At 34.6% G+C, this 24,725-nt stretch overlaps 1 protein-coding gene across 4 annotated transcripts in view; it reads left to right on the forward strand.

Moving 5' to 3' along the window:
• USP34 (ubiquitin specific peptidase 34) overlaps window positions 1–24,725 on the forward strand; it is a 257,260-nt gene that overhangs the window by 137,284 nt on the left and 95,251 nt on the right. For all 4 annotated transcript variants that reach the window (XM_073897663.1, XM_073897665.1, XM_073897664.1 and 1 more), the window contains exons 20-29: window positions 2,254–2,349; window positions 7,140–7,222; window positions 9,739–9,893; window positions 10,853–10,966; window positions 12,955–13,054; window positions 13,182–13,341; window positions 16,018–16,144; window positions 16,241–16,388; window positions 23,078–23,178; window positions 23,396–23,605. In XM_073897663.1, the coding sequence (XP_073753764.1) occupies window positions 2,254–2,349; window positions 7,140–7,222; window positions 9,739–9,893; window positions 10,853–10,966; window positions 12,955–13,054; window positions 13,182–13,341; window positions 16,018–16,144; window positions 16,241–16,388; window positions 23,078–23,178; window positions 23,396–23,605 (1,294 nt within the window). The remainder of the gene's footprint in view (window positions 1–2,253; window positions 2,350–7,139; window positions 7,223–9,738; window positions 9,894–10,852; window positions 10,967–12,954; window positions 13,055–13,181; window positions 13,342–16,017; window positions 16,145–16,240; window positions 16,389–23,077; window positions 23,179–23,395; window positions 23,606–24,725) is intronic.

Raw genomic sequence — 24,725 nt, forward strand, 5'->3', positions numbered from 1 at the left:
GACATTATATCATGTTAGGGATAATTTTGACACCACCCTATTACTACTTTACATTTATAGAGAATTTTTTTTTTTAAGATTTTATTTATTTATTCATGAGAGACAGAGAGAGAGAGAGAGAGAGAGAAATGCAGAGGGAGAAGCAGGCTCCCAAGGAGCAGGGAGCCCGATGCGGGACTCGATCCCAGGACCCTGGGATCATGACCTGAGCCGAAGGCAGACGCTTAACCATCTGAGCCACCCAGGCGCCCAACATTTATAGAGAATTTAAGATTAATCTATAAGAATGTGTTATTTGCTTTATTCACAATAGACTTTTGGAGGGATTTCAGAGACATTTAGATTTTAGGAAAAATTAGACCTATTGAAAGATTCATTTTTGAGGTCAAATAAGATGGCTTATTTTTTTTTTTTTAAGATTTTATTTATTTATTTGGCAGAGAGATAGAACAAGTAGGCAGAGAGGCAGGCAGAGGGAGAGGGAGAAGCAGACTTCCCGCTGAGGAGGGAGCCCGATGAGGGGCTCGATCCCAGGACTCTGGATTATGACCTGAGCCGAAGGCAGCCGCTTAACCGACTGAGCCACCCAGGCGCTCCAAATAAGATGGCTTTTTACCTAATTCCTTCTCACATCTAAGATTAGCTGTTAAGAGTACTTTGTTTACTTTCAAAGTGAGTATCATTTAGAAAAATTCTTAGAAGACTTCACAGTAATTCTAAATAGGTAAAGTTAGTTGTCAGTTATAACCCTTGACTGTTTTGTTCCTTTAAGGGGGACTTTTTTAACCTGAATCTCTCTTTTTTTAAAAAAAGTCATCTTAGTCTCTTTTGTTATTATGATACGAGTCTAGGGACAGTTTTATTTGTAAGTATAGGGGAAAGTCGTTGAGATACTAAACAGAGGGATAGGGAAAAGTATTTAACATCCTTTAAGTATAAGAAGATTGTGAGTCCAGTTTCGTTGACTTTTCAAATAGTTTTTAAATGGTTGAATGACAGAATTCTAAAGTATTAAAGGGATTTACCTGTAGCTAACTTGGGCAAGTTGGTGACATACTAGAGCCATTTGAGGAGGTTTATATTAAGGAATAACAAAGATTAACATCTTATAGAAGTGGCCTACTCTGTATGGTTAGTTACTTATCAAGTACCTGAACCTAAGTATATTGAGTTGAGACCCTTTTAGCTTGATCCTTAAAGTAAATAAGCTCAGTTAATGGCCTTTCACAGGGTTTCCTACCTAAGACTGTTATCCTAAATCTCAAGTGGATCAGTTAAAAGAACACTGAGCTCCTGTGGTTAGTTGGCAGCAATAATGACAAAAAAACTTTGACTGTGAATCTGTTATGTGCAGCAGCACTCAACATTTGGTACATATCTCTTAAATTCTTATGGCCCATATTTTAAAATTAGAAATTGTTATTCCTTATCCTCTTAGTAAATCTTCAAGTAACCAGCAAACAGACTTTAAAAGGTCAGGTTACTTGCCCAAAGCCATGCTGCATGTATATTGGAACTGGTTTCAAACCTAAGTCTTACTGGATGTTTTCTGTGTTGATGGCATCTTCATTAAGGGATTGTCAAGGTGAGAGTAACTTACTTTGAAAAGAGCGCTATAGCATGATGTAAATTACATCAGAAGTTTTGGAATTTTAATACTTCTCTATATTTTAACAGATGTATTGGTAGTAAGTATTATGTGGAATAGATGATGTTAGTTATGGATGTTATAATCCCTGAGATCTCTGATTGTATTTGTCACTTTTTTTATTCCAGTGTTTGTAGGTAATTTTGGAGCTTGATACCTGATTTTTTTTAACAAATACTCCACAATAAAAAAAAAAAGTAATTGATTTAGTAAGTTTGTATTGTATGTGTATTATATGCCAGCCACTCTGCTAAATTTTACTAAATAATGACCAAGGCACACAGTTCATCCTTATACGGCCTGTACCATACTATTTTTAATGTTAATTCATGTTAGTCATTTATAATTAGCACTTGCCAGATATTTTATCCTCTTCACAGAGATTGTTTTGAGATTAAAAACAAGTGTTACTTTAAATTCAAAAAATTAAGACATACTGCTTTATATCTTTAACAATTCAAATAGAAATAGAAATTGTAAATTTTTGGCAGTTAGAAGATTTTGCATTTGAAGAATTTTTAAATCTACATTTTTTTCTTGTCCTAAAGTAGATTTATTCTCTTACCCTATGCCTTTAAAAGTATTTTTTCTTTCATTTGGGCCAGGTGGGCAGAAAAAGAACTGAACATGATGAAACTTTTCTTTGATAATTTGGTATATTATATTCAAGCTGTAAGAGAAGGAAGACAGAAACATGCACTGTAAGTACCTTAACTATTAGGCTAGTTATATTTAAGTGTTGATTGTCTTTCCTCTGAAAGATAATGTCCCAGTATTTCTGCTTTTCTTTCATATAGTAAATAAATGCGATGAAAACTTTACTTGTAAAAATTTTAAGAGAACGAAATGCTCTTTTAAGTTGGAGAATTTTATAAAGTTATAATAATTTTTAACCTTAGGGAAATGTAGATTATATAACTCTTGGGGGTTAACTTTCACTATTGAGTTCTGTTCAGAGTCCCTGTTTTCATGAATCAAAAGTTTTTTTCAGAAATCATCAGTATCCTGTTTTACTCTATTAAGGCATTGATCCTGAAATTTTGAAATATTTCATCATTTAGTGACTGGATAAGAATTGGGAGAAATGATCAGTGGTATAGCTGTGTTCAAAGCTTCTTATAGGGAAAATTGCTGTCTAGAAGGAAACGTGAAATTCAGAAGGTTTCTGTTTATTAGCTGGTGAGACGGATGGCCAAGTCGAGAAAACCAGCTTACTGTGTATCAGCTAGCCTTAGTATTTATTGAGAAAATAATCCTATAGACAACTACATAGATGAAAACTGAGCACACTGTGCAAGTGTTCAGAAAAGTGATAGACCTTTAAGGCATACTTACCTCCAAAAATGAATTATTTTTCTCCATAAATCAGTTCTATCTCCAGATTTTACTAAGTCCTTCAGAATCCCATCATCCTCTCAGTCACCTAAAACTTGGAGACTTTGGGGCCTTTTTTTTGGTTTATCATTTCCAAACATGAATGATGATGATAAAAACACCAGTGTTTATTGATGCTTACTGTATGCCACATACCATTTCACTTAAGTGTTAACTTGAAGGTACACAACAACTCATTTGAGTTAGGCAGTTTTATTTTAAAAATGAGAACATTTAAACTATGAGATGATAAATAACTTGCCTAAGATCACCCATTTTATAAATAGTGGAACAGTCTGTTTTCTCTAATGTTCTTGAGTTCTACATTCTGTTATCAGTCTCTAGTAATCTTAATGCTAAAATATATCCCATGTCTTTTCACAAGTTGACATTCCCACAGACGCTGTTCCAGTCCTGTTACCCAACCTCTGGATCAGTCTTCTTGCCTCATTCTCCATCATGCTCATTGATTTCTTATCCTTATTGTATTAGGAGTTGTAATACAGTATTGGAGGAAAGCACCTGGGCTTGTGAATCATATGGGCCTGGGTTTAGATTATGAATGTATTGTTTTGGCCTTATTTTGATTAGTTACCTTCCTAATAAACTCCCTAATAAACTCTAATTATTTACATCATGAGTTTTTTTAAGAATTAAATAATTTAGTAAGTAGCTCCTGGCACATAGATTATCTATAAACTATAGTTACCAGGTTAATAAACTATGGTACAAAACAGACAACAACATTGCCCTTTACCTCCATTTAGATTCTTCACTGTGTAAAAAGTAAATTCCAGTTTCTTCAGCCTAGTATTTTAGGCCCTCTAAAATCAAAACTCAAGCAGCCTTTCCTGTTTTATTACTTAATGATTTTGGTTTTTTTAGGACCTCCTATCTTACAAACCTATCAAATTATTTCTGAGTTATTTCCTTAAATTTATTCTGTAGCTTTGTTTACATATAAGATGCATTTCTTTAAATGCTATTAAAATTCTAAGTGTTCTTCGTAGTCTGTATCTTTCTTTTAATTATTCTTAAAGCAGAGATTGAAGATAATCATGGTTTCCTGAGTCTGAGCATCTCCATATATCTGTACAAACCACGAGATTGACAAGCAGAAATAAAACCACACGACCTACATCTTGAGCATTTTTAGGAGATGTAATTCAAGTTACCTGTCAGAGAAATAAACACTAAGTTACAAAAAAGCTCTCACCACAGCTACAAGCCTGTGGGCTTGATGAGCAGGGATGGGAGGCATAAGAAAGGGGCATGGAAGACAAGACTTAGATGAATCATCCTCAAAAAAAAAAAAAAATCCAAGAAAGTCCAACATTAAGTGCCAAAAAATAAACACAGGTCTAAGTCTTGATTGTTCACACCGTTGGCTATAGGGAATTTGCTGACATTGTTAGTGGAATTAGAGGTGGAGTCTCATACAAGGGTTGTTTCTGTGGTGACAAAGATAAATAGTGGAGTGGTGCTCTTTGGAGATGAGTTTTAAACTTTGTTAGGGTACATAGTATCCTTTCAGTCCTCCAGTCTTGCCTTGTTGCCTGGCATCTTAAAACGAGTAAAACCTTAGAACAGACAGATGTTGTCTGATCTCTTGATATAACTGCCTTGTTCCTTCAGGCTATAAAACATAGTTGTACATTTGCTACCCTTTGTTAAAGCATGCTGACCTCTTGAGTTTGTGGCCCATTATTTTCCATTTGTTCTGGGCAGATTTTAGTAGACAAGCTCTCAGATTTTCACCTAACACAAAGATTCTTGTGGTATGAGAGAGAACACTTCATTTCCCAGATAGACATGTTTACATATTTCTTGAATCCAGTGGCCTCTAGAGAAAATCCTGCTGTGTCAACATAGAGGCTACAAACGGAATTTTTTTAAAAAAAATTTGCCACTAAAATTTCATGCCTGTAGGGAGATTATTTTTGTCTTATATTTCCTGCAATGTCGGAAGCCATGGACAAGTCCATGAGAATTTGCCAGTATTGATGTTATCTTTGTTTTGCATCTCAAGAAATTTCCTGACTAGTGATTTCAGCAGCCAGTGAGACCCTGACAGAGCAGAGGAGTCCTTTGAAGTGTGGAGGCAGTGGCTCTACTATGGAAGCTGAAGAAGAGAGGACAAAGGGACTGGGCCCATGCCTTCTGGGGTTATGGGTCTGTTAGTCTGAGTTGCAAGTATGGGGGAAGGAAGTATGCAGGACATAAAAGCACTTTGTACAGGACAAGATTTCATTCTCCCTTTATGTCTGTGACCAAGTCCCCAAGGCTCAGAGTATAGTAACTTACTTAAAATCACAGAACTGATGGATGATAGAACTTGAATTTGAACCTGTACTCCAAGGCTTCTGCTACAGTATCTGTCCTTTTTAGTAAAAGGATGAGAAGCTGTTAAGAGCTGTTCTTGAACTTTATCTGGATGGCATTTTAGTCTGTGAGTTGCTTACTGTCCTCCCTCCTCTGTGCCCTTAGCCGTCTTGCGACACGTACTTTGATCTTCACAAAGGGCACCGCAACAATAATGAAGTGAAAGTTCATCTTTTCTTTGTCAATATTTATATGAGACAGGAGCAGCAAAGGTATATCCAGCAAACTTAATCTTTAGAAAACCTTAACTTTAAACTTGAACAGTGAATCTGGTATAATTTTTGAAACCAGATAATTTTGGGAAGCTTTTAAAATTTTGCACTTAAAGATTATAGGAAATTGAATTGAGGCTCTTTGACTCTCTACAACCTGGAATATAGATCAGGGCTCAGACTGGCTGCTGCCTTTTGTTGGCAATGTAATTGGGGCAGTTCATCCACAACCAGCCTTTGATTTGTAACATAGAGCTAAGAACTCATGATTGATTTAGTTTCATTGATTGGGTGCTCAGGTGCTTGTGGAAATTAGAATGTTGTACTATCACAAACACAGTTCAATATGCAGTTCACAGGGTTGCTAAAGGAATCCTAAAATGCAAACCTGCTCATGAGTCCCCTCTCCCCTCAACACCCTTTAATGATCTCCTTTTTCATCCAGGGTAATGCCAGATTCTTCTTTTTTGACATTTCAGGCTGGCCACAGTCTGGACCCTATATACCTGTTTCAGATGCTTCTCCTGCCCTTCCTCCCTGACAGACCCAATACTTGATTCTTAAGATGCTGTTCCTTTGCACATGCTTACAAATTGAATTCCCAGAGAACCTTGTGAAATCACCTACTTAACAAGCCTCCGACTCTTACCATTGATTTTGTGCACATGAATTATAATTATTTAGATTTGAAGTAACATTCAAAAATGCCAATTTTGTATTAGCTGTATTCTTTATGAACTAGATTAATGGAAATGATATTTCATTAGCATTTCTTGTGTGAGGAATATAGTATTATCACTGATGGGACAGTGATAATGAAATATGTTTTTTTGGATAGATGCAGTTGATTTATTCTAACCTATATGCATATTACATAAGTTCAAAATGACATATTTCTTTGTTCCACTGTTGAGTTCTTATGTACTTTCTCATCTAATTTAAAAGTATGTTTTCTAATTGTTTGCAGATTTTTATAATTTATTAAGTAACATAAATCTCAAACATACCATTTGGCTTTATGACCTTTTTTTTTTTGTATAACTGAAGTTATATACAGTTTACCCTTGAACAACACGGGTTTTAACTGCGTGGGTGCACTTACATGTGGATTTTTTTTTTAAATACAATACAGTACTATAAGTGTATTTTCTCTTACAATTTTCATAGTAACATTTTCTTTTTTCTAGCATACTTTAATTGGAAGAATATAATCTATAATATGTACACAAAGTATGTCTTGATCAACTGTATATTATCAGTAAGGCTTCTGGTCAACAGTAAGCTATTAGTACCTAAGTTTTTGGGGAGTCAAAAGTTCTACACAGATTTTCACCCCCACGAGGTTTGGCACCCTAAACCCCGTGTTGTTCGAGGATCAATTGTAATTAAAATATTTAATAATTACGATACTAAAGTGGAATTTTACTTCTTTGGTATAATTTAAGATAGGGCCATTAAATCTTTAAAAATAATTAAGAAGTAGGATCTTTCAGTTAATTATTTTAATGACTTTTTAAATATAGGTACAGCCATAGTGCCGAAGTTCAAGTTCGACTTCAGTTCTTGACTTGTGTGTTTTCAACTCTGGGATCACCTGATCATTTCAGTAAGCTTTTTAATCAGTCTTTTAATCAGTATTTTAATCAGTTTTTAGCTCTGTATTGACTCTTGGAAGAGTCCAGTTAAATGTGCTCATGCCTTTAGATTTCTGTAGTGACTAATATTTAATTCATATTTTTAATACCAAATGTCCTCAGTATATATGGCAGTATGAGCGTGACCCTGACACATTTCTGCCTCAGTCTCTGAAAATCCAGTTTCTCAGTGGATAAACAGCTCATTTAAAGAACAAGATATTTGGGGTAGAAGATACCTTGTTTAGGGGTGACTGTATTTTTTATTTCTTTTAGTTATAGAATTCTCTTACCACTCCATTTGGAAACAGCCACTGTGTACATATTATTATCAGGGCTAGTCTTACCCCAAATAGTTTGGCTTCACAGGTGATAGAGACATTTAGGGACCCTGGTTTTATTTAGATTAATCTAAAACTCAATTCATTAATAATTAACCTTAAAAAAAATTGGTCTGATATATTCAGGGTGTGGACCATATCTAAATCTACATGCTGGGTGTTCTCACAAGAGAGGAGGAAGCTTGATTTCCTTTTGGCCAGAGCTCCTTTTCTCTTGTGGGACACATTGTGTTATTTTTCACTCTCCACACTTTTTCTGTGTGTCCATGTCAACAAACTCTGTTTTAGGACATTCTCTTTCTTTACCTATGGTTAATATAGTCAGACTGGTAAGTGTCTTGCTAGCCTGAGAGCTGTCATCACGGCTCTAAGTCTATGTCTGTGCTTGAGATACACCATTTGTTCATTCTGCTGTTAAACTCTGTAATTTCTTCAAGTTAAGCTCTTTGTAACAAATGCCACTAAAGTGATACCAAAAGATTTTAAAATGAGACACTGGTTTTTGAAAGGAAACTTCTGTTTCATGTTATTAGGTCTTTTATCATACCCATTATGACTGATAATATATGAGAAATAAATAATATAAAATATATAAAATCAACCTTATACATGGAGAAGTCAACCCAAGACAGATATTGTCAGCATAAATAATTTTACACGACTATGAAGTTTCATGTTTATTTAATTAAGATTCTTACTGGAAACTGTTAGCCACTCTTCCCAGTATTTGAAAAATGAATTACTTATTTTGCTGTTCCCATTCCAGGGAGCACAGTATAGACTCTTAGTGTATAGGCTTATAATAGATACTGTTCAGATAGAATCAAACTGAAGCCTTCTTCACTTCTCCCACATCATAATTGTTCTTTTCTTATTGGCACAATTCCTGTCAGGTATATAGTTACTCTTTTAAATTATATTGAATGTGGATTGGTGACTCAGTCATTTGTGAATATACTTATTTTATCATATAGTTTACTATAATTAACCTGGATACTGTTTTTTTGTTGTTGTGTTTTATCTTTTCAGCTCTTAAATTTCTTCTCTCTTTCTTAATTATTGAATGTATTTAAATTAGAATATGCTGTAAAGATTGTTTATGGTTTCTTCACTCGTTCCTTTTTCTTTTTTTAAATATTGGCTCTCAGGGCTATAAGTTCTTCAACTTGTATGGTTTTGTGAGAAACTGATAGGATACCTATTTTGTGATCAAATTCTGTAGACTGATAATGCTAGTAGGTAAATATTTTCTGAGGTGTTTTTTTTCTATTCTGGATCTCACCTATCTTTCCCAGGAAAGAGGTTTCCTATGATTGTATCATATTTTCCTATCCCTTCCGATTCTGCGGAACAACCTAGGCTTTGGAATGATATACTTTAAATGATATACTTTAATGATATACTTTAAAAATCCCTGTGATGCTTTTATTCTACCCTTTCGGATTTTCTCCTTTATCTCTTTTATCTAAATGCATATTCAGATTTGTGATTGCCTGTATTGCCTTCCTTTTGGTTCTGAACAATTCTTTTGCCGCCTTTCTGCCGACTTTGGAATCATTTAATACTTGGGTCAAAGTACCATACAGATTTCATCTCATTATATTGGCTTCTCAGCTAATTGAATATCTTGATGTTTTCTCTTTTAGGCAGTCAGTTACCTTTTGCTTTTATTCATCATACAGATCCTTCCCCCCCCCATAGTTTCTAAAAATAATGCTTATTGGCATTTATTGTTTTCCTTCTGTGTGCATAGAATGATCTTTGAACATGATGTGCATGCACTCCGTTAACCCTTAATTAAACCTTAGAACTGACTCCTCAAGTTTTGGCATTACCTCACCTTATTAATCATGTTTATTGCAATCCAGTGTATGTCCTTAATGAGAGTGATTTTCCAGACCAAATGGCTCTTGAAAGATACTATATATAAGTTGTGTGTTTTTAGATGATTTATATATGGATTATATATATCAGTACATTTTACATTTTGAAAGCATAAATTAGGTGAAATCCTTTATAATACAATTTTTATAAAATGCTATAAAATATCTCCTTTATGTTTCTGCATATATTGGTGCTTCTAGTACGTTGAATTAGGACCAAAACATTGTATGTACCATGATTCAAAATCTGTAATTTTTATCTAGGGTTAAGTTTAGAGCAAGTCGACATTTTATGGCATTGTTTAGTAGAAGATGCTGAGTGTTATGATGATGCACTCCACTGGTTTTTAAATCAAGTTCGAAGTAAAGATCAACATGCTATGGGAATGGAAACCTACAAACATCTTTTCCTGGAGAAGGTAATTTTATTTCTCAACAGTTTTACCGTTCATGTTGTTTTTCCGTATTTCCTTTTATCTCTTGAAATATAAACTCTGTAATGTTAGTTTTTCCCTCTTTTGACATAGATTTTTAAAATAGACAAATGTACTATTTTTCAGCAGTCTTTATATAGTTTTGTCAGGTAGGTTTTACTTTAATTTTATCCTCTATAGTGTTTATATTGATATGAATATGAGTAAGAGCTATATTCTGTGACTCTTAGTTAGATGGCCTTAGTTTTAGCCAGTCCTCTGGCAGAGATAAACCAATCTCCAGATTTTCTGTGGATTCCAAAAAGTCCTTTTTAGGAAGTGCTGTTATGTCTTGTTATTAAAGATATTTTTCTGTTCAGTTTTTGTTCTTTATCAGATGCCACATTTGGTTCAGGTAATAATTTTCCATTTGAATTTTGAAACATTGACGATATTAAAGCGATAGACTTTTTATTTTATGCTTATTTTTGAGATTATATAGAGTCTCTGCAAACTACTATCTCTGTGGTAGAATTGAATATATGTTAATGAGTTTTGGTACATATAAACTAAATCACTTAATAGATCTACAGAGCTATGGATAGACTCTCAACGATCTTAATTTCAAGCCCTAATGTATATACAAACTGTACATATAGCTACACATCTTATAAATGTGTATGGGATCGGTATACAATAAATGATAAAACTTTTTATTCACATCCTCTTATTTGGATCTACGTATATATTGAAAATTGAAATAAATACTAGATTTCAGTTATGAACTGAATAAAATTTTCATTCAATTAATTTTTTAAATCATCACTAAAAATTTGAGCTGATACATTTTCTTTTGCAATGGTTTCAATAAAATTAAGTTTGTTAAATTTGTTAATCTAAATTTGATAAAATAAAATGTATTAATTATCACACTAAACTAGTTAAAAAAAAATTTTTTTTTTAAGATGCCCCAGCTAAAACCTGAAACAATTAGCATGACTGGCTTAAACCTGTTTCAGCATCTCTGTAACTTGGCTCGATTGGCGACCAGTGCTTATGATGGCGGTTCAAACTCTGAGGTATGGATTTAGACTTGGCATTTTATTAGGTCAGCTTATAGAATTTTTCTTTATTCTTCAAATTAGATTACTGAATTATGTAGTCTACCAAGCACTGAATTTACTAACTATGAAGACGATTATTCTTAGGTTTTTTTTTTTTTTTAAGATTTTATTTATTTTTTGAGAGAGAGAGAGAATGAGAGATAGCACGAGAGGGAAGAGGGTCAGAGGGAGAAGCAGATTCCCTGCCGAGCAGGGAGCCCGATGTGGGACTCGATCCCGGGACTCCAGGATCGTGACCTGAGCCAAAGGCAGTCGCTTAACCAACTGAGCCACCCAGGCGCCCTATTCTTAGGTTTTAAAAAGCTTTATCTTGGGACACCTGTGTGGCTCAGTCGTTTAAGCATCTGCCTTTGGCTCAGGTCATGATCCCAGGGTCCTGGGATCAAGTCCTTCGTCAGGCTCCTTACTCGGCGGGGAGCCTGCTTCTCCCTCTGCCTGCTGCTCCCCCTGCTTGTGCCCTCTCTCTCTCTCTGACAAATAAATAGATAAAATCTTTAAAAAAAAAACTTACAAAAAAAAAAAGCTTTATCTTTTGGTTTTAAAAAGTGTTACAAAGCAAATTTGGTGATTTTTGTTTGTTTGGTTTTTTGTTTGTTTTTACCAAATGTAACCTTGGTTGTATGTAATGAAAACTTATTACACATTCCTTAATGCAGAAGAGGCCATCTGAATGTTCTTATTAGTCCCTTAAAAGCTCCTCGCTAATATAATCAAGTAGTTTTGTCCACTAGGAGGTTGGTTTGTCTAAAATCTATTGTTAATGCCATTTGTGTGACCAAACTTTTACTTGCTCTTGGACAGCACCAGAGTTCCCAGAATAGAATCTATCTTAAATCATCTCTGACCTTGAGGTATCACTGTCCTTTCATTAACTGAAGACTCACAAATTGCTAGTTTTATTTCTGGCTTACTATTCCATTTGCCTCATTGGGTGGCTGCTGGGTTTTCTTGAAGGCATTATTTATTAGACTCACCTGACACAGACTGTTATTTGAAAGTCTTCCTCATTGTACTAGCTTTGATTTACGTAGTATCTACTCATGTTTTTCATTAATTTTCTTTAGAAGTTGGAGTTGTGTTTATAAAGAGAAAGATAGGGAAAACTGATATTAACCTTTGTGGTAAAGAATAATTTTAATTGGATTTAGAATGCTTTCATAGTATCTTCCTACCTTTTTCCTTGTTTGAATAGTGTTTTGCTTTTTTTAATATCTTAGTCTTAATTCTTACTTTGATAAATTTCAGTTTGGTAATTTCAGAGAACCAGTCAGATCTGTTTTACCTAAGAAGTATTCCTACTCAATTTTGAGGTAATACTGCTTTAAAAAGTGGACGATATGAACTCAGAGGCTGTTCAGTTACCTATCAGATACCTTGCTTCAGCCTGCCCAACTTTTGAGAACTTTGACTCCACTTTTTCTATAGTTTTCAGTGAACACATTCTCTTTGTCATAGCATAGTTAACATCATAAATTAAAGTAACAGCTTGGGTTTGCATATTTTAAAATTTTTCTGTGAATATCTAAAAGCAGTGGCTTTATCAGTAAGTTGGATGAAAGCATTGGAGCTTTTTTCTGCTAATAATTATGTGTGTATTGTTTTTATTTACTTCTAGCATATTTTGGGGATTTGAGTTTTTCACACTATGTAGTCACAACTTTTGGTTAAACATAAACGCGTGCGTGTGCGCGCACGCACACACAGTGTTAGCTGCTTTATAAATTTTTTTAGAACCAGTATACGTGTATTTCAGTAGTTGAGGAAATTTTCAAGGCTTTTATCATTTAATTATTTAATTTTAATAGGAATTGCCTTTTAAATACTTTATAGGATATTAAAAGTCTGAATATTGTATGTCTTTGAAATTTGAAACTACTTCAGTCTTCTAATTGTTTACATTTTGACAATAAGATTTATAGATGTCATCATATTTTCTTTCTTAGCTTTGTGGTATGGACCAATTTTGGGGCATTGCTTTAAGAGCACAATCTGGTGATGTCAGTCGAGCAGCTATCCAGTATATTAACTCCTATTATATTAATGGTGAGTGATTTAGAATATTGTCTGATAATTTCTAATGTGAGGATTTTTGTTTAGCTACAGTTCTTTTTTTTTTTTAACATAGCTAAACAATAAAGATTGATATACTGTCTAAACATCTGATTTTCAGGTAAAACGGGTTTGGAGAAGGAGCAAGAATTTATTAGTAAGTGTATGGAGAGTCTCATGATAGCTTCTAGCAGTCTTGAACAGGAATCACACTCAAGTCTCACTGTAATAGAAAGAGGACTCCTTATGCTGAAGACGCATCTGGAAGCATTTAGGAGAAGGTAATTGTTTTATACAACATTATTACAGTGAATATCAGGCCTTTTTTTTTTTTTTTATTGCTGACATGTACAAAAGTATTCTTAAAGTAAAGGTTTTGTTGGGGCAGGTAGAAAGCTTAACTTACCACAAGTGAAGAGTTAGTGGTAATAGAAGTACTTTTATTCATAATATGTATCATTTTGCCGTGAAGGCAGCATAGGTTCCCAGTAAATATTGTGGAACTTTAAAAATTCTTGAGCTCTGAGAAGATATGCATGAATAAGACTCTAGACAGAATTACACCTCTAAGAAAGTATTACAGTGATTGAAAGGCAGAACACCACCACCAAAAAAAGTTTCACTAAAACCCTCACCAAGAACATCGAATAATCTCTCATAGTTGAATCAAGTTGAGTCATTTGTTTCATTTGCTGTTTTTTTTTCTTCCTGGACTAGGAGACAGTATTTTAATTTTGAATTTCCATTTACCATGGAAACATGATCAAAAAATTCTGTGTTAATGAATATCTGTATAATTAATTTAGACATACCCTGTGTAATACAGAAATAAAGCAAATTAACATTTATGAATATATCGACTGAAATGAAAGGTGAGTAGATAGTTTTAATTAAGAAATTCTGTTTGTTAAAAATCATGACTAAATGTAAAAGTACAACGAACTGTGTTGGCAAAAATTGTTAAAATTAATCTTTCAGCTGCAGAGCTTAGTTTGATAATGAGTCATACAGTTTATATTTTTTGAGATTCTATTTAAATTATCAGGAAATAATAAAAAGATACTCTACACATTCCTTATAAATAACATGGCTTCATGATTTAATATATTTGGGCATTGCAAATTATTTTGATTATGATTGCAATTTGTGGGAATTATACTTTAATAATTCCTTGTGTTTTTAAAGAATGTGTAAGGGAACTCTATATAGAGTTTTTTGGAAAAGGACATCACACTGCCTCGTAACTTTTACCACTCCAAAAAATAAAAATAAATAAGCAAATGTGATGTGTCTTATTCAAATTAATAAAAATAAATACTAATTATAAAATTAAGGGTAATACTGCAAAAAAATGAAAGTCATCATAATCTATCTCTTCCTGTTAGAGATAGGTACTATTAATGAGATAATATGTATTTTTCCAAAATTTTCTTTTTTGCTTCAGAGTCTACGAACAACAAACCAAAAAGGGCCTAGTGGTTTAAACCCTTAGTCCTCACACAGTCTTACTTGTGTTTTTAAAATAAGCATTTATTTTAAAAGTCTTTAAAAATAAGTTAAGTTTCCTAGGATTCAGTGCTCCTATTTGTAAGCTGAATGAATTTCACTTCAAAAATCCCTTCTCAGATGGACAATTTTTTTCTAACTCATGGAAAATGATTGTAGTATTCTTTGCTAGAAATCTTTTATGTTTGAACATGTTTTGCTCTAAAAGTTAATGTTGGTGTTAAGTAACTTATATAAATATTTATTTTTTGGGTGGCAGGTAGAGAAACTAGAAAACAATTGAATATTCACAATACTAAGAGCTAGTTTAAAAATGTCAGGAATTTTCCTGCACACCTTTGTGTAGTATCACTGTAGAATTTCAAGTGCTTAATGTGCTTAATTCTAATTTAAAATTGCCTAACATTTATAGAATGAAAATATAAAGTAATTATTGTGTTTGTGTATTCCTTATATTAAGAGAGTAAAACTGTCTTTTAAAACTTTTTTTTTTTTTTTTTTAAAGAGGAAATATTGTAATTTAAAGAGTGGTTCTCAACCAGAGTGATTTTGTTTGCCAGGGGGCCTTAGGTAGTTTGTAGAGACACTTTTGATTACCACAACTTAAGGGAGAAGGGGGTACTATTGGCATATAGTAGATAGTGATAGTGCTGCTAAACATCCTACTGTGCACAAAGACTGTTTCCCCTGCGTACCCCCGCCCACGACTTAAGAATTATCCGGCCTCAAGATTAAGATTACTCGTTTGTTCAGCCGTAAAAGCTGGACATTGGATCCCTTCTAGGAAATCAAGTCCATTTATTTCCTTACTTTTTGTCCTTCTATTTTAGAATTGCTGATTAGTTTTTGACATTGATAATTCTTTTCTTAACGAAATTCAGGTATCCTGGATCCTGTCTTCAAACAACTGAAAATCAGTTAGAAAACTGACAGTATTTAGTGAGTGACCTGCTAGATGCCTTTCTCCCTTAAGATTAGTCTTTGTGGTCTATTTTATAATTTTAGCAGTCATGGAGTTAGCTCTCAAATTCTCTTAGGCATATATTTACTAGAATGCATTTCTGTTTCTGAAAAATGTTTCCCAATACTTTTTTCCTCTTGTGAATGTAGGAATGAGAACTTGCCATTTCCTGGATTAGTTTGTTTCTTTGAATTCCTCCCCTCTACTGCCTCCCTCCTCCCCCTTAAAAAAAAAAAAAGATAATGTTCTTAATGGGAAATTTTTTCCTCTGTAATTTTTCTTGTAAAGTATCTTTTAAGGAACTCTTAGCTGTATTTATACATTTAAGTTGATGCAGTATGATGAATCTAAACTTAATGCTGTAGAGTAAGTTGGAATGTGCTAGAACCTTTTGTGGGCTTTTTCATTTTGTAAAAATATTAAAAACTTCTGTAACATTAACATGGTTTAAAATGATATTCTTCCTATGTGTGGTTTTTGTGTGTTTTAGGTTTGCGTACCATCTCAGACAGTGGCAAATTGAAGGCACTGGTATTAGTAGTCATTTGAAAGCACTGAGTGACAAACAGTCCCTGCCGCTAAGGGTTGTATGCCAACCAGCTGGACTTCCTGACAAGGTAGTTAAATAATTTTAGTTTCCAAATTGATAACATTTCCCAGTTCAAATATCTGTTCTTGTTGTATTTTTAAATTGGTTGCATCTCATATTTCAGATGACTATTGAAATGTATCCTAGTGACCAGGTAGCAGATCTTAGGGCTGAAGTAACTCATTGGTATGAAAATTTACAGAAAGAACAAATAAATCAACAAGCTCAGCTTCAGGAGTTTGGTCAAAGCAGTCGAAAGGGAGAGTTTCCCGGTAAGTCCAACAGTTTACATTTTCATATATTTTAGGTTCTGTTAATATATCAACTTAGAAGCTTTGCTTCTTTTAAGAGTACCAAGCATGTTCATGGCTCCCCTCCTTTTGGTAGGGTGCCGTTGATTCACAGAGAGGAGTTAAGAGTTGCTACAGAAGTTATTTGCAAATGTTTTTCCTCATTTTTCTCAAAAAAATTTTATTTCTGAGGTTATTTGATAAGCAGTGTGGGAATTACCAGTTTTACTTTCCATGCACTACTTAAGTACCTAATTTTATGCAATAAAATTTTTTGGTCATTTTGGTATATTTCATTTCTTTTTTTTCCCAGAGCATATGAAAATAATACACCCTTAAATCCCACCTGTGTATCTCCCCTTCCCTCCAAAAGAGTATCCTATTAAATTTTTCATATAGGTCCAAAAAGCATACTTGATTCCACCTTTACTGTAACCACTAGAGCATTTTTAGTGGCTTTCCATAGTACATAAAATATGAGCTAATCAGAGGAACAACGATGAAAGGTGTTATAATTTCAGAGCTTTAAATTTTAAGAAAAATGTAACAGGCTATATGTATATTTAGAAAAAAAATCTTAAAGTTTGGAAGTTTTTAGGATTTTTAATTTGCCTATGTGCAATGATAAATCTTTGGCATCTTTCAGGTGATCATGCTTAAGATGAAACCATATGTGTCTTCTAAAGTATCAGGTCTTAAATTTTGTTCTTAAATAATTAATAAATATTCTTGTCACAGTAGAAGAGATGTTGAAAAGTCTCCCTCCTACCCCCATCTCTAAACCATCCATTTCCCTTCTCCTGAGGCACATGTTATTGTTGGCTTCTTACATATCCAACAAGAGATACCAACATGTAATGTACGAATTATTTATGTACGTAAAACACAAATGGTAGCATTCTATTTATAGTGCACTAGAAAGTTACTTCATTCTTTTTAAATATACATATTTTGTAATATGGTGGTGCTGTGATGTGTTTTACTTTTCTTCTCTTAATGGGCATTTAGGTTGTTTCCCTTTGTTTACTATTTACCAGCAATGCACAAAGAATATCCCTACACATATATCATTTAATGCATGTTGGCTAAATACCTAGTTATGGAATTTTCAGGTCAAAAGGTATCCCCTTTCTTATGTTGAAATATATCGTACATAAATAAGAGAATATGAAATGAGTAATAATAAAATGAAAACTGTCCATGTATGTACCGTCCAGATTAAGAACTGGAACATTATTAGAAGCTACTTGTGTAACCCTCTTTAATATCCTCTTTTCCACTTCTCTTTAACACTATCTTGATTTTATAGTTTATCATTTTTTTTATGTGTGTGTTCTTTATGCCTTTACCTTGGGTATATATATTCCTAAAATATGTATTTAGTTTTGTGAAACAGATAAGCATAAACTTGATGGATTAAGGAAAATGGGAGTACAGTTGTTAATTAGGTTAAAGGATCAGAGAAGGAAACAAGCTGAAGACGGTGTATTTTGACCTTCTTTAAAGGTTTTTATAAAACCTCATCTGAAGGTGTCAGTAGGAAAGTTCTCTGCTATAATTTTGGCAAGATGCTGGAATATCGAACAGAAATATAGTCCTAGAGTTTCCAATCTTTTCATGACGTACTTTAGCTCTCAGGGGTAGAATAAGGAAGAATTTCTTCGGTGAGATAAGAATGTTTTCTCTTGATTCAGGTAGTAGGACATAGAGATGGGGGTAGAAACTTCACTAGCATATGGTGAAGGTAGTTCAGGTACACATATGAATCCAGGTAAGGTCCGCTTGCTGTTCCTTCCTCAGAGAAGATACTATGAAGGTAGCAGGCATTTTGGTCATAATGGCCCCTCAATTCATCATTCTCCAAGGCTGGCACACAGCAGTAGGCTGTCCTTTACCATCCTCCTGGTAATTCTCTTTTTCTCTGTTCTGTGTTGGATATCCTGTTTCTGGTGTCCCATGCCTTCTTGTTTCACTTGTTGTTGTTTGCTGGAATATAGTGCAGTTGTTCAGTAGCTTCTTGAGAGATTGATGGGGTAAAGTTTTGATTCTTTGAATAATCAAAAATTTGTTTCTCATGTTTCTGTACTTAAATGGTAATTTGGCTGGGTATAGAAGTCTAGGTTGGAAATAATTTTGTTTCAGAATTTTATTTTTTTTTAAGATTTATTTATTTGGGGGGGAGGGTAGAGGGAGAGAATCTTTCAAGCAGACTCCCTGCTGAACGTGGAGCCCAGCACAGGGCTTGATCTCATGACCTATGAGACCCATGACCTGAGCCGAAACCAAGAGTTGGACGCTCATCCAACTGAGCCACCTAGGTGCCCCATTTCAGAATTTTGGAGGTATTGCTGCACTGCATTTCTTGCTTCTGTTTTTGCTGTTCAGTATTCTGGAGCCATTTGCTTTCTGACATTTTTTACATATTCTGCTTTTTTCTTTTGTAGAACTTAATGAGTCTTCTTGTTCGTAATATGCTGAAATTTTGTAATACCTGCTCTGAGTATTTGGTCTGTTTTCAACAATTGTGATGGGTACTTTGCTATATAGGTTGGCAACTCTTAGTTTGGCAACTTGTATCTTTAAGTTTGAGGGCATTTTCTTGAATTAGTTTATTGATTTTCTGTCTGCTATTTAATAATTTCTGTCTAGAAATTTCTTCATTATCTACATGTTTTATCTCTTGGATTATTCCAAATTTACTTATCTTTCTCATGTTTCATTTCTTTGGCTTTAAACTTCCCGAGAGATGTTTTCAACTTCATTTTGCATTCCTTCTTTTGAGTTTTTTGCTGTCATGCTTTTAGTATCTAACATCTCTTTGTTACTCCCTGAGTACTCCTGTTTTCATAGTTGAAATATCTTTTTTATTCTTTTTATTTTTTTAATTAACATATAACGTATTATTTGTTTCAGGGGTACGGGTCTGTGATTCATCAGTCTTACACAATTCACAGCACTGATCATAGCTCCTATCTCCCTCCCCAATGTCTATCACCCAGCCACCCCATCTCTCCCACCCCCCCTCCACTCCAGCAACCCTCAGTTTGTTTCCTGAGATTAAGAGTCTCTTATGGTTTGTCTCCCCTTCTGGTTTCGTCTTGTTTAATTTTTCCCTCCCTTCCCCTATGATCCTCTGTCTTGTTTCTCAAATTCCTCATCAGTGAGATCACAAGATCATTGTCTTTCTCTGATTGACTCATTTTGCTTAGCATAATACCCTCTAGTTCCATCCATGTTGTTGCAAATGGCAAGATTTCATTTTTTGATGGCTACATAATATTCCTGTGTGTGTGTGTGTGTGTGTGTGTGTGTGTGTGTGTGTGTGTGTATACACATCTTCTTTATCCATGATGTTGTGGACATCTAGGCTCTTTCCATCGTTTGGTTATTGTGGACATTGCTGCTATAAACATTGGGGTGCACGTGCCCCTTTGGATCACTGTATTTTTATCTTCGGGGCAAATACCCAGTAGTGCAATTGCTGGGTTGTAGGGTAGCTCTGTTTGGTTGAAATATCTTTTTGAGGCCATTGGTATTTTTTTAAATTGTTGAAGCTTTTAAAATTCAGACTCATGGTTCCTGCATTTTAAGTAGAATGTTTAGCAAATTATCTGATTATTTTTTATTTCATCTCATCTTTTCTTTTACCATATATTTTCCATTTTGGCATTCTTCATTGCCATGTGTAGATCAAAATTTCCATTTGGTTTCTCTTTTTTTCCTAATGAACTTCCTCTAAAAATGTTTGTACTTCAAGTCTTTCAGTGATACATTTCTCAAGCTTTTGTTTGAGAAAAAAGTTCATCTTACCTTCTTTTTTGAAGGATATTTTCACTGGACATAGAATCGTATGTCAAGGATTGTTTTCTTTTCAGGACTTAGTAAATAGTTAAACCCCTTGTCATTTGGTTTGCAGAGTTTCTGTTTGAAAGTGTGTGGTTTCTTTTCTTTCATCCTTTGTATATACAGTGTCTTTTTTTTTTTTTTAAAGATTTTATTTATTTTAACGAGGGAGAGAGGGCACACACGTGAGGAGGGGGAGGGAGAAGAAGAGGGAAAGAATCCCAAACAGACTCAGTGCCAAGCTTGTAGCCGTCTCAGGGCTTCACTCCAGGACGCTGAGATCACAACCTGATCCAAATTCAAGAGCCTGACACTCAACCGATTGAGCCACCCAGGTGACCCTGCCCCCTTTTTTAGAGGGTTGTGGGGGAGAGATTCTTAAATAGGCTCCATGCCCAGTGTGGAGCCAGATGGCAAGCTCAATCTCACAACCCTGAGATGAATGACTTGAGCTGAAATCAAGAGTTGGACGCTTAACTGACTGAGCCATCCAGGCGCACCCACAGTATGTCTTTTTTTAAAGAAATTTTTTGTTGTTTTAGGTTTTAAATTTTTTTAAAGTAAGCTCTACCGCCAGTATGGGGCTTGAACTCATGACTCTGAGATTAAGAGTTGCATGCTCTACCAACTGGGCTAGCCAGGTGCCCCAAGATTTTTTTTTTTTTTTGATATTTGTTTTCAGCAGTTTGATTTTAATGTGTCCTGTTGGGTTTTTGTGTTTATGCACTTTGGGTAAGTTCAGCTTCTTGGGTCTTTGTGTTTATATTTATCACATTTGAAAAAGGTTTAGCAATTATATTTTTTTCAAATATTTTTTCTTTTTCCTTTCCCCTTGACCTAAATTTCTAGGCCTCTAGATAAATGTATCCTACACTCTCACAGTGCTGAGCTGCTCTTATTTTCCTTTTCTCCTTTCCTCTCTTTTTCCCTTTGTCTCCCTCCTTCTCCCTCTCTCTTTCTCCACTTCCACCTCTCCCCATTGTTTGTCAGGTGTTTGATTTTCTTCCTGTGTTCAACCAGTATAAATACAGATTGTAAGCTGTCTCTGGATTGAGATTTAGGTTTTTGGGGGTCTTGCTAGTTGCTACAAGTTCACTTGCTTTTCAGCTTGCAGACTTGGTTGGTATTGTCTCTGCTTTTTTTCCTTGTCCAAAATTAGTAAAATTTTGAAAATTTACTATTGGAGTTTCAGAGGGTAAAAAGTAGATGTGTTGTTTAATATGCCATTGTAACCTTAAGAGTTTTTCCAGATTTCTTGTTACTTTTTCCTATTTTGAAAGATTTACTACATTAAGATTTGAAATATTTAAAAAGTAGTAACTCTTTCCAGAACTCTTAAGAAATAAGCAATTTGGTTTTGTTTTTTGTTTTTTCCTTTTGGTGAGCAAGAAAGCAAGGTTTATTGAGCGATACCAAAGTGATAGTACAAATCTCCCAGAGGGGAGGGGACCCGAGAGGGTTGCCCAGAAAAAGCAATTTTTATGATAAAGATGCTTTCAAAAGTGGTAAAAGATAGAAAGCTGTTCGGTTAATTGTAAAAGCCAACTCAACCATTATAATCAAAAGTTAATGTGTAATACAACATATAGGGCTTTCTCACATCAAGTAGAATCCAAAAGCCTAAATAAAGTACTAGCCATCTTAGTTCTCTTTTGGAACAAAGTTATGCATGGTGAGAGTATCTGATGCACTTGGAACCAAGTCAGCTGTAAATTATCTTAGCACTTCACATCACAACTAAGGATGTTTTATCTCGATATTTTAAAAAAGATCAGCCGTCATAGATTGTATTATTACCTCAATAAGGTAGAAAAGATATTTTAATTAAAGTCTGCCAAAGTATTTAGGTTTAACATAGAGTTTCTGTTGAGATATATAAATGAACACTTAACTAAGTATATCTACTTAGCATGTCTCTGTACAAATATAATATATATTCTTAATATATTCTACCTAAAATCTTAATGGAATTTTAATTTTAAATTTGATGAAATTACTCTGAATCATAAACTGTGTGATTAAGCAGTATCAGAAGTGCTGAGAGGAAAACCCAAAAGAGTAATAGAGAAATGAATTTCAATACTAGCTTTAAAATATTTAAAAATTGCAGGGCTCCTGGGTGGCTCAGTGGGTTAAGCATCTGCCTTTAGCTCAGGTCGTGATCCCAGGGTCCTGGGATGGAGCCCCACGTTGGGCTCCCAGCTCAGTGGGGAGTTTGCTTCTTCTTCTTCCCCCCCCTCAAATAAATAAATCTTAAAGTAAAATAAAATATTTAAAAATTACAATAACATGGTTTTGATGAAGAATTGTGTCATTATGGAAAAGCAGTAGTCCTATATCATTCACTCCTAAGGAGCTGTGTAGTGTCTGTCCAATGGAATTTTTCTACATGAAGTTAATAAAATTTAACAATATTTAAGTTTAAATCATTCATTAGGTATTTCATCACTTTGCTTAATTTCCTACTCTTACCAAGCATTTTCTTTTTTTAAAAATTCATGGATTAAACAATAAATTTGAATGCCTACTATGTTCTAGTGCTAGAACCACATCGCTGAATGTAATAAAATGTCTACCTTTATGGAACTGGGTTTTTGTTTTTGTTTTTGTTTTTGTTTTTGAGGCAAGACCAATAAATATATAATTTCAGATTGCTACTCAGTGCTTTAAGGAAAGATAAAGCAGAATAAGGGATTAATTTAGTGAAATGAGGCTCTTTAGAGTGAGTGGTTAGGAGGAGGGCTCACACAATGTAACCATGTATCTGTGTCAGCACATAAGTTAGTTTTTATAGAAATGTTCACTTAACGTTTTTTGCTGTTTTTAAGGAGGCCTTATGGGACCTGTCAGGATGATTTCATCTGGACATGAGTTAACAACAGATTATGATGAAAAAGCACTTCATGAGCTTGGTTTTAAGGATATGCAGGTACACACAAATGTGGTTTGAGTTTTAATGGTCTATTGACTGTTAGAGTCAACAGTTGAATAGTTGAAGGTATCCTTCAAAAGCAGTTGTTACTGCTTTTAAGTGTATGTGAATTTGTGTGTGTGAAGTTATTTTATACTTAAGAGATTTAGTAAACCAAAACTTGATATGTCTAATTATGTGTTGTTGTTTTCCCCTTTTGCTATTGTTTTTATAGATGGTATTTGTATCTTTGGGGGCACCAAGGAGAGAACGGAAGGGGGAAGGTGTTCAGCTGCCAGCATCTTGCCTACCACCTCCTCAGAAGGACAACATTCCGATGCTTTTGCTTTTACAAGAGCCTCATTTAACGACTCTTTTTGATTTATTAGAGATGCTGGCGTCATTTAAACCACCCTCAGGAAAAGTGGCAGTGGAAGATAGTGAGGTGACTATATCATTTCATTTTTATAGTGTATTGTTTGTTTTTCTGTTGAGCAAAAAATAATTTTCTCAGTAATCTCTCTCTCTTTTTTAAGATTTTATTTGAGAGACAGTGTGTGTGCATGAGCAGGGGGAGGGGCAGAGGGAATCTCAAGCAGACTCCACACTGAGCATGGAACCCATCACAGGGCTCAATCTTACAACCCTGAGATCTTGACCCAAGCCGAATTAAGAGTTGGACGTTTGAGCCACCCAGGCGCTTCATTCTCAGTAATCTCTTAAGAACAGTAGAATGCAAGAGCCCATTTAGTCATTCATTAGGTATTTAAGTGCCTAATATGATGTGGTACACTCTTTTAAGTATTGTTTTACAAGGATCACAATAGGCACAGTTTCAGCCTTCAGTCCAGTGGGGAAGTCAAATAATTGATATGACTTGCAGATAGCTGCAGGTAAACTTAACAGCTAAATTTTAGAGAGTAGCTGCTAAGACTGACATTATTAGGGAATAGTGATAGACAGAAACTCATTTATGTGTATTATTTGGTCAAGGAAGTTTTCTCTGAGGGAAACCATATGTAATCTGAGTTAGAAGGATGAAAAGGAGCCAACTAAATGAGAATTGAGGGATCGTCTGCACACAGTATTCTCATTCCTGAAGCCCTTCATATAAAGAATCAGGCAGGTCTAGGAATTGTTAGAGAGCTAATAATGAGTAGAATGTGGAGGGTAGTGGGAGAGGAATAAGATTGGAAAGGTGAGTGGAACCAGACTGGCCATGGCAACTTGTTTCCGTTTTACTCATAGTAAGGTGAACAGCAGTAAAGTGTTTTAAGCAGAGGAGGAGCACACATTCTGATTCTGGTTTTCAAGGTAATAGATTTGGTTGGCAAGAATAGAAAAAGCAGTGAGGAGCCTAATGCACTAATCCAAGGAAGACTTGATGGTGCCCTGGAATAGAATGATGGAAGTGGACAAATTAAGTCAACTTAATTGGTTTGGATTAAGAGTGGGGATAGACTAATGTTCAGGAACAAGGAAAACAGGAGATGGTGTCCAGGTTTCTGGCTTGAGCAACTGGGTAGATTCCATTTGAGATGAAGAAGGGATGCTCATGGGACATT

Source organism: Callorhinus ursinus, unplaced genomic scaffold (assembly GCF_003265705.2).
Source record: "Callorhinus ursinus isolate GAN/ISIS: 27379988/994484 unplaced genomic scaffold, GSC_fseal_2.0 scaffold10, whole genome shotgun sequence".
Lineage (NCBI taxonomy): Eukaryota > Metazoa > Chordata > Mammalia > Carnivora > Otariidae > Callorhinus > Callorhinus ursinus.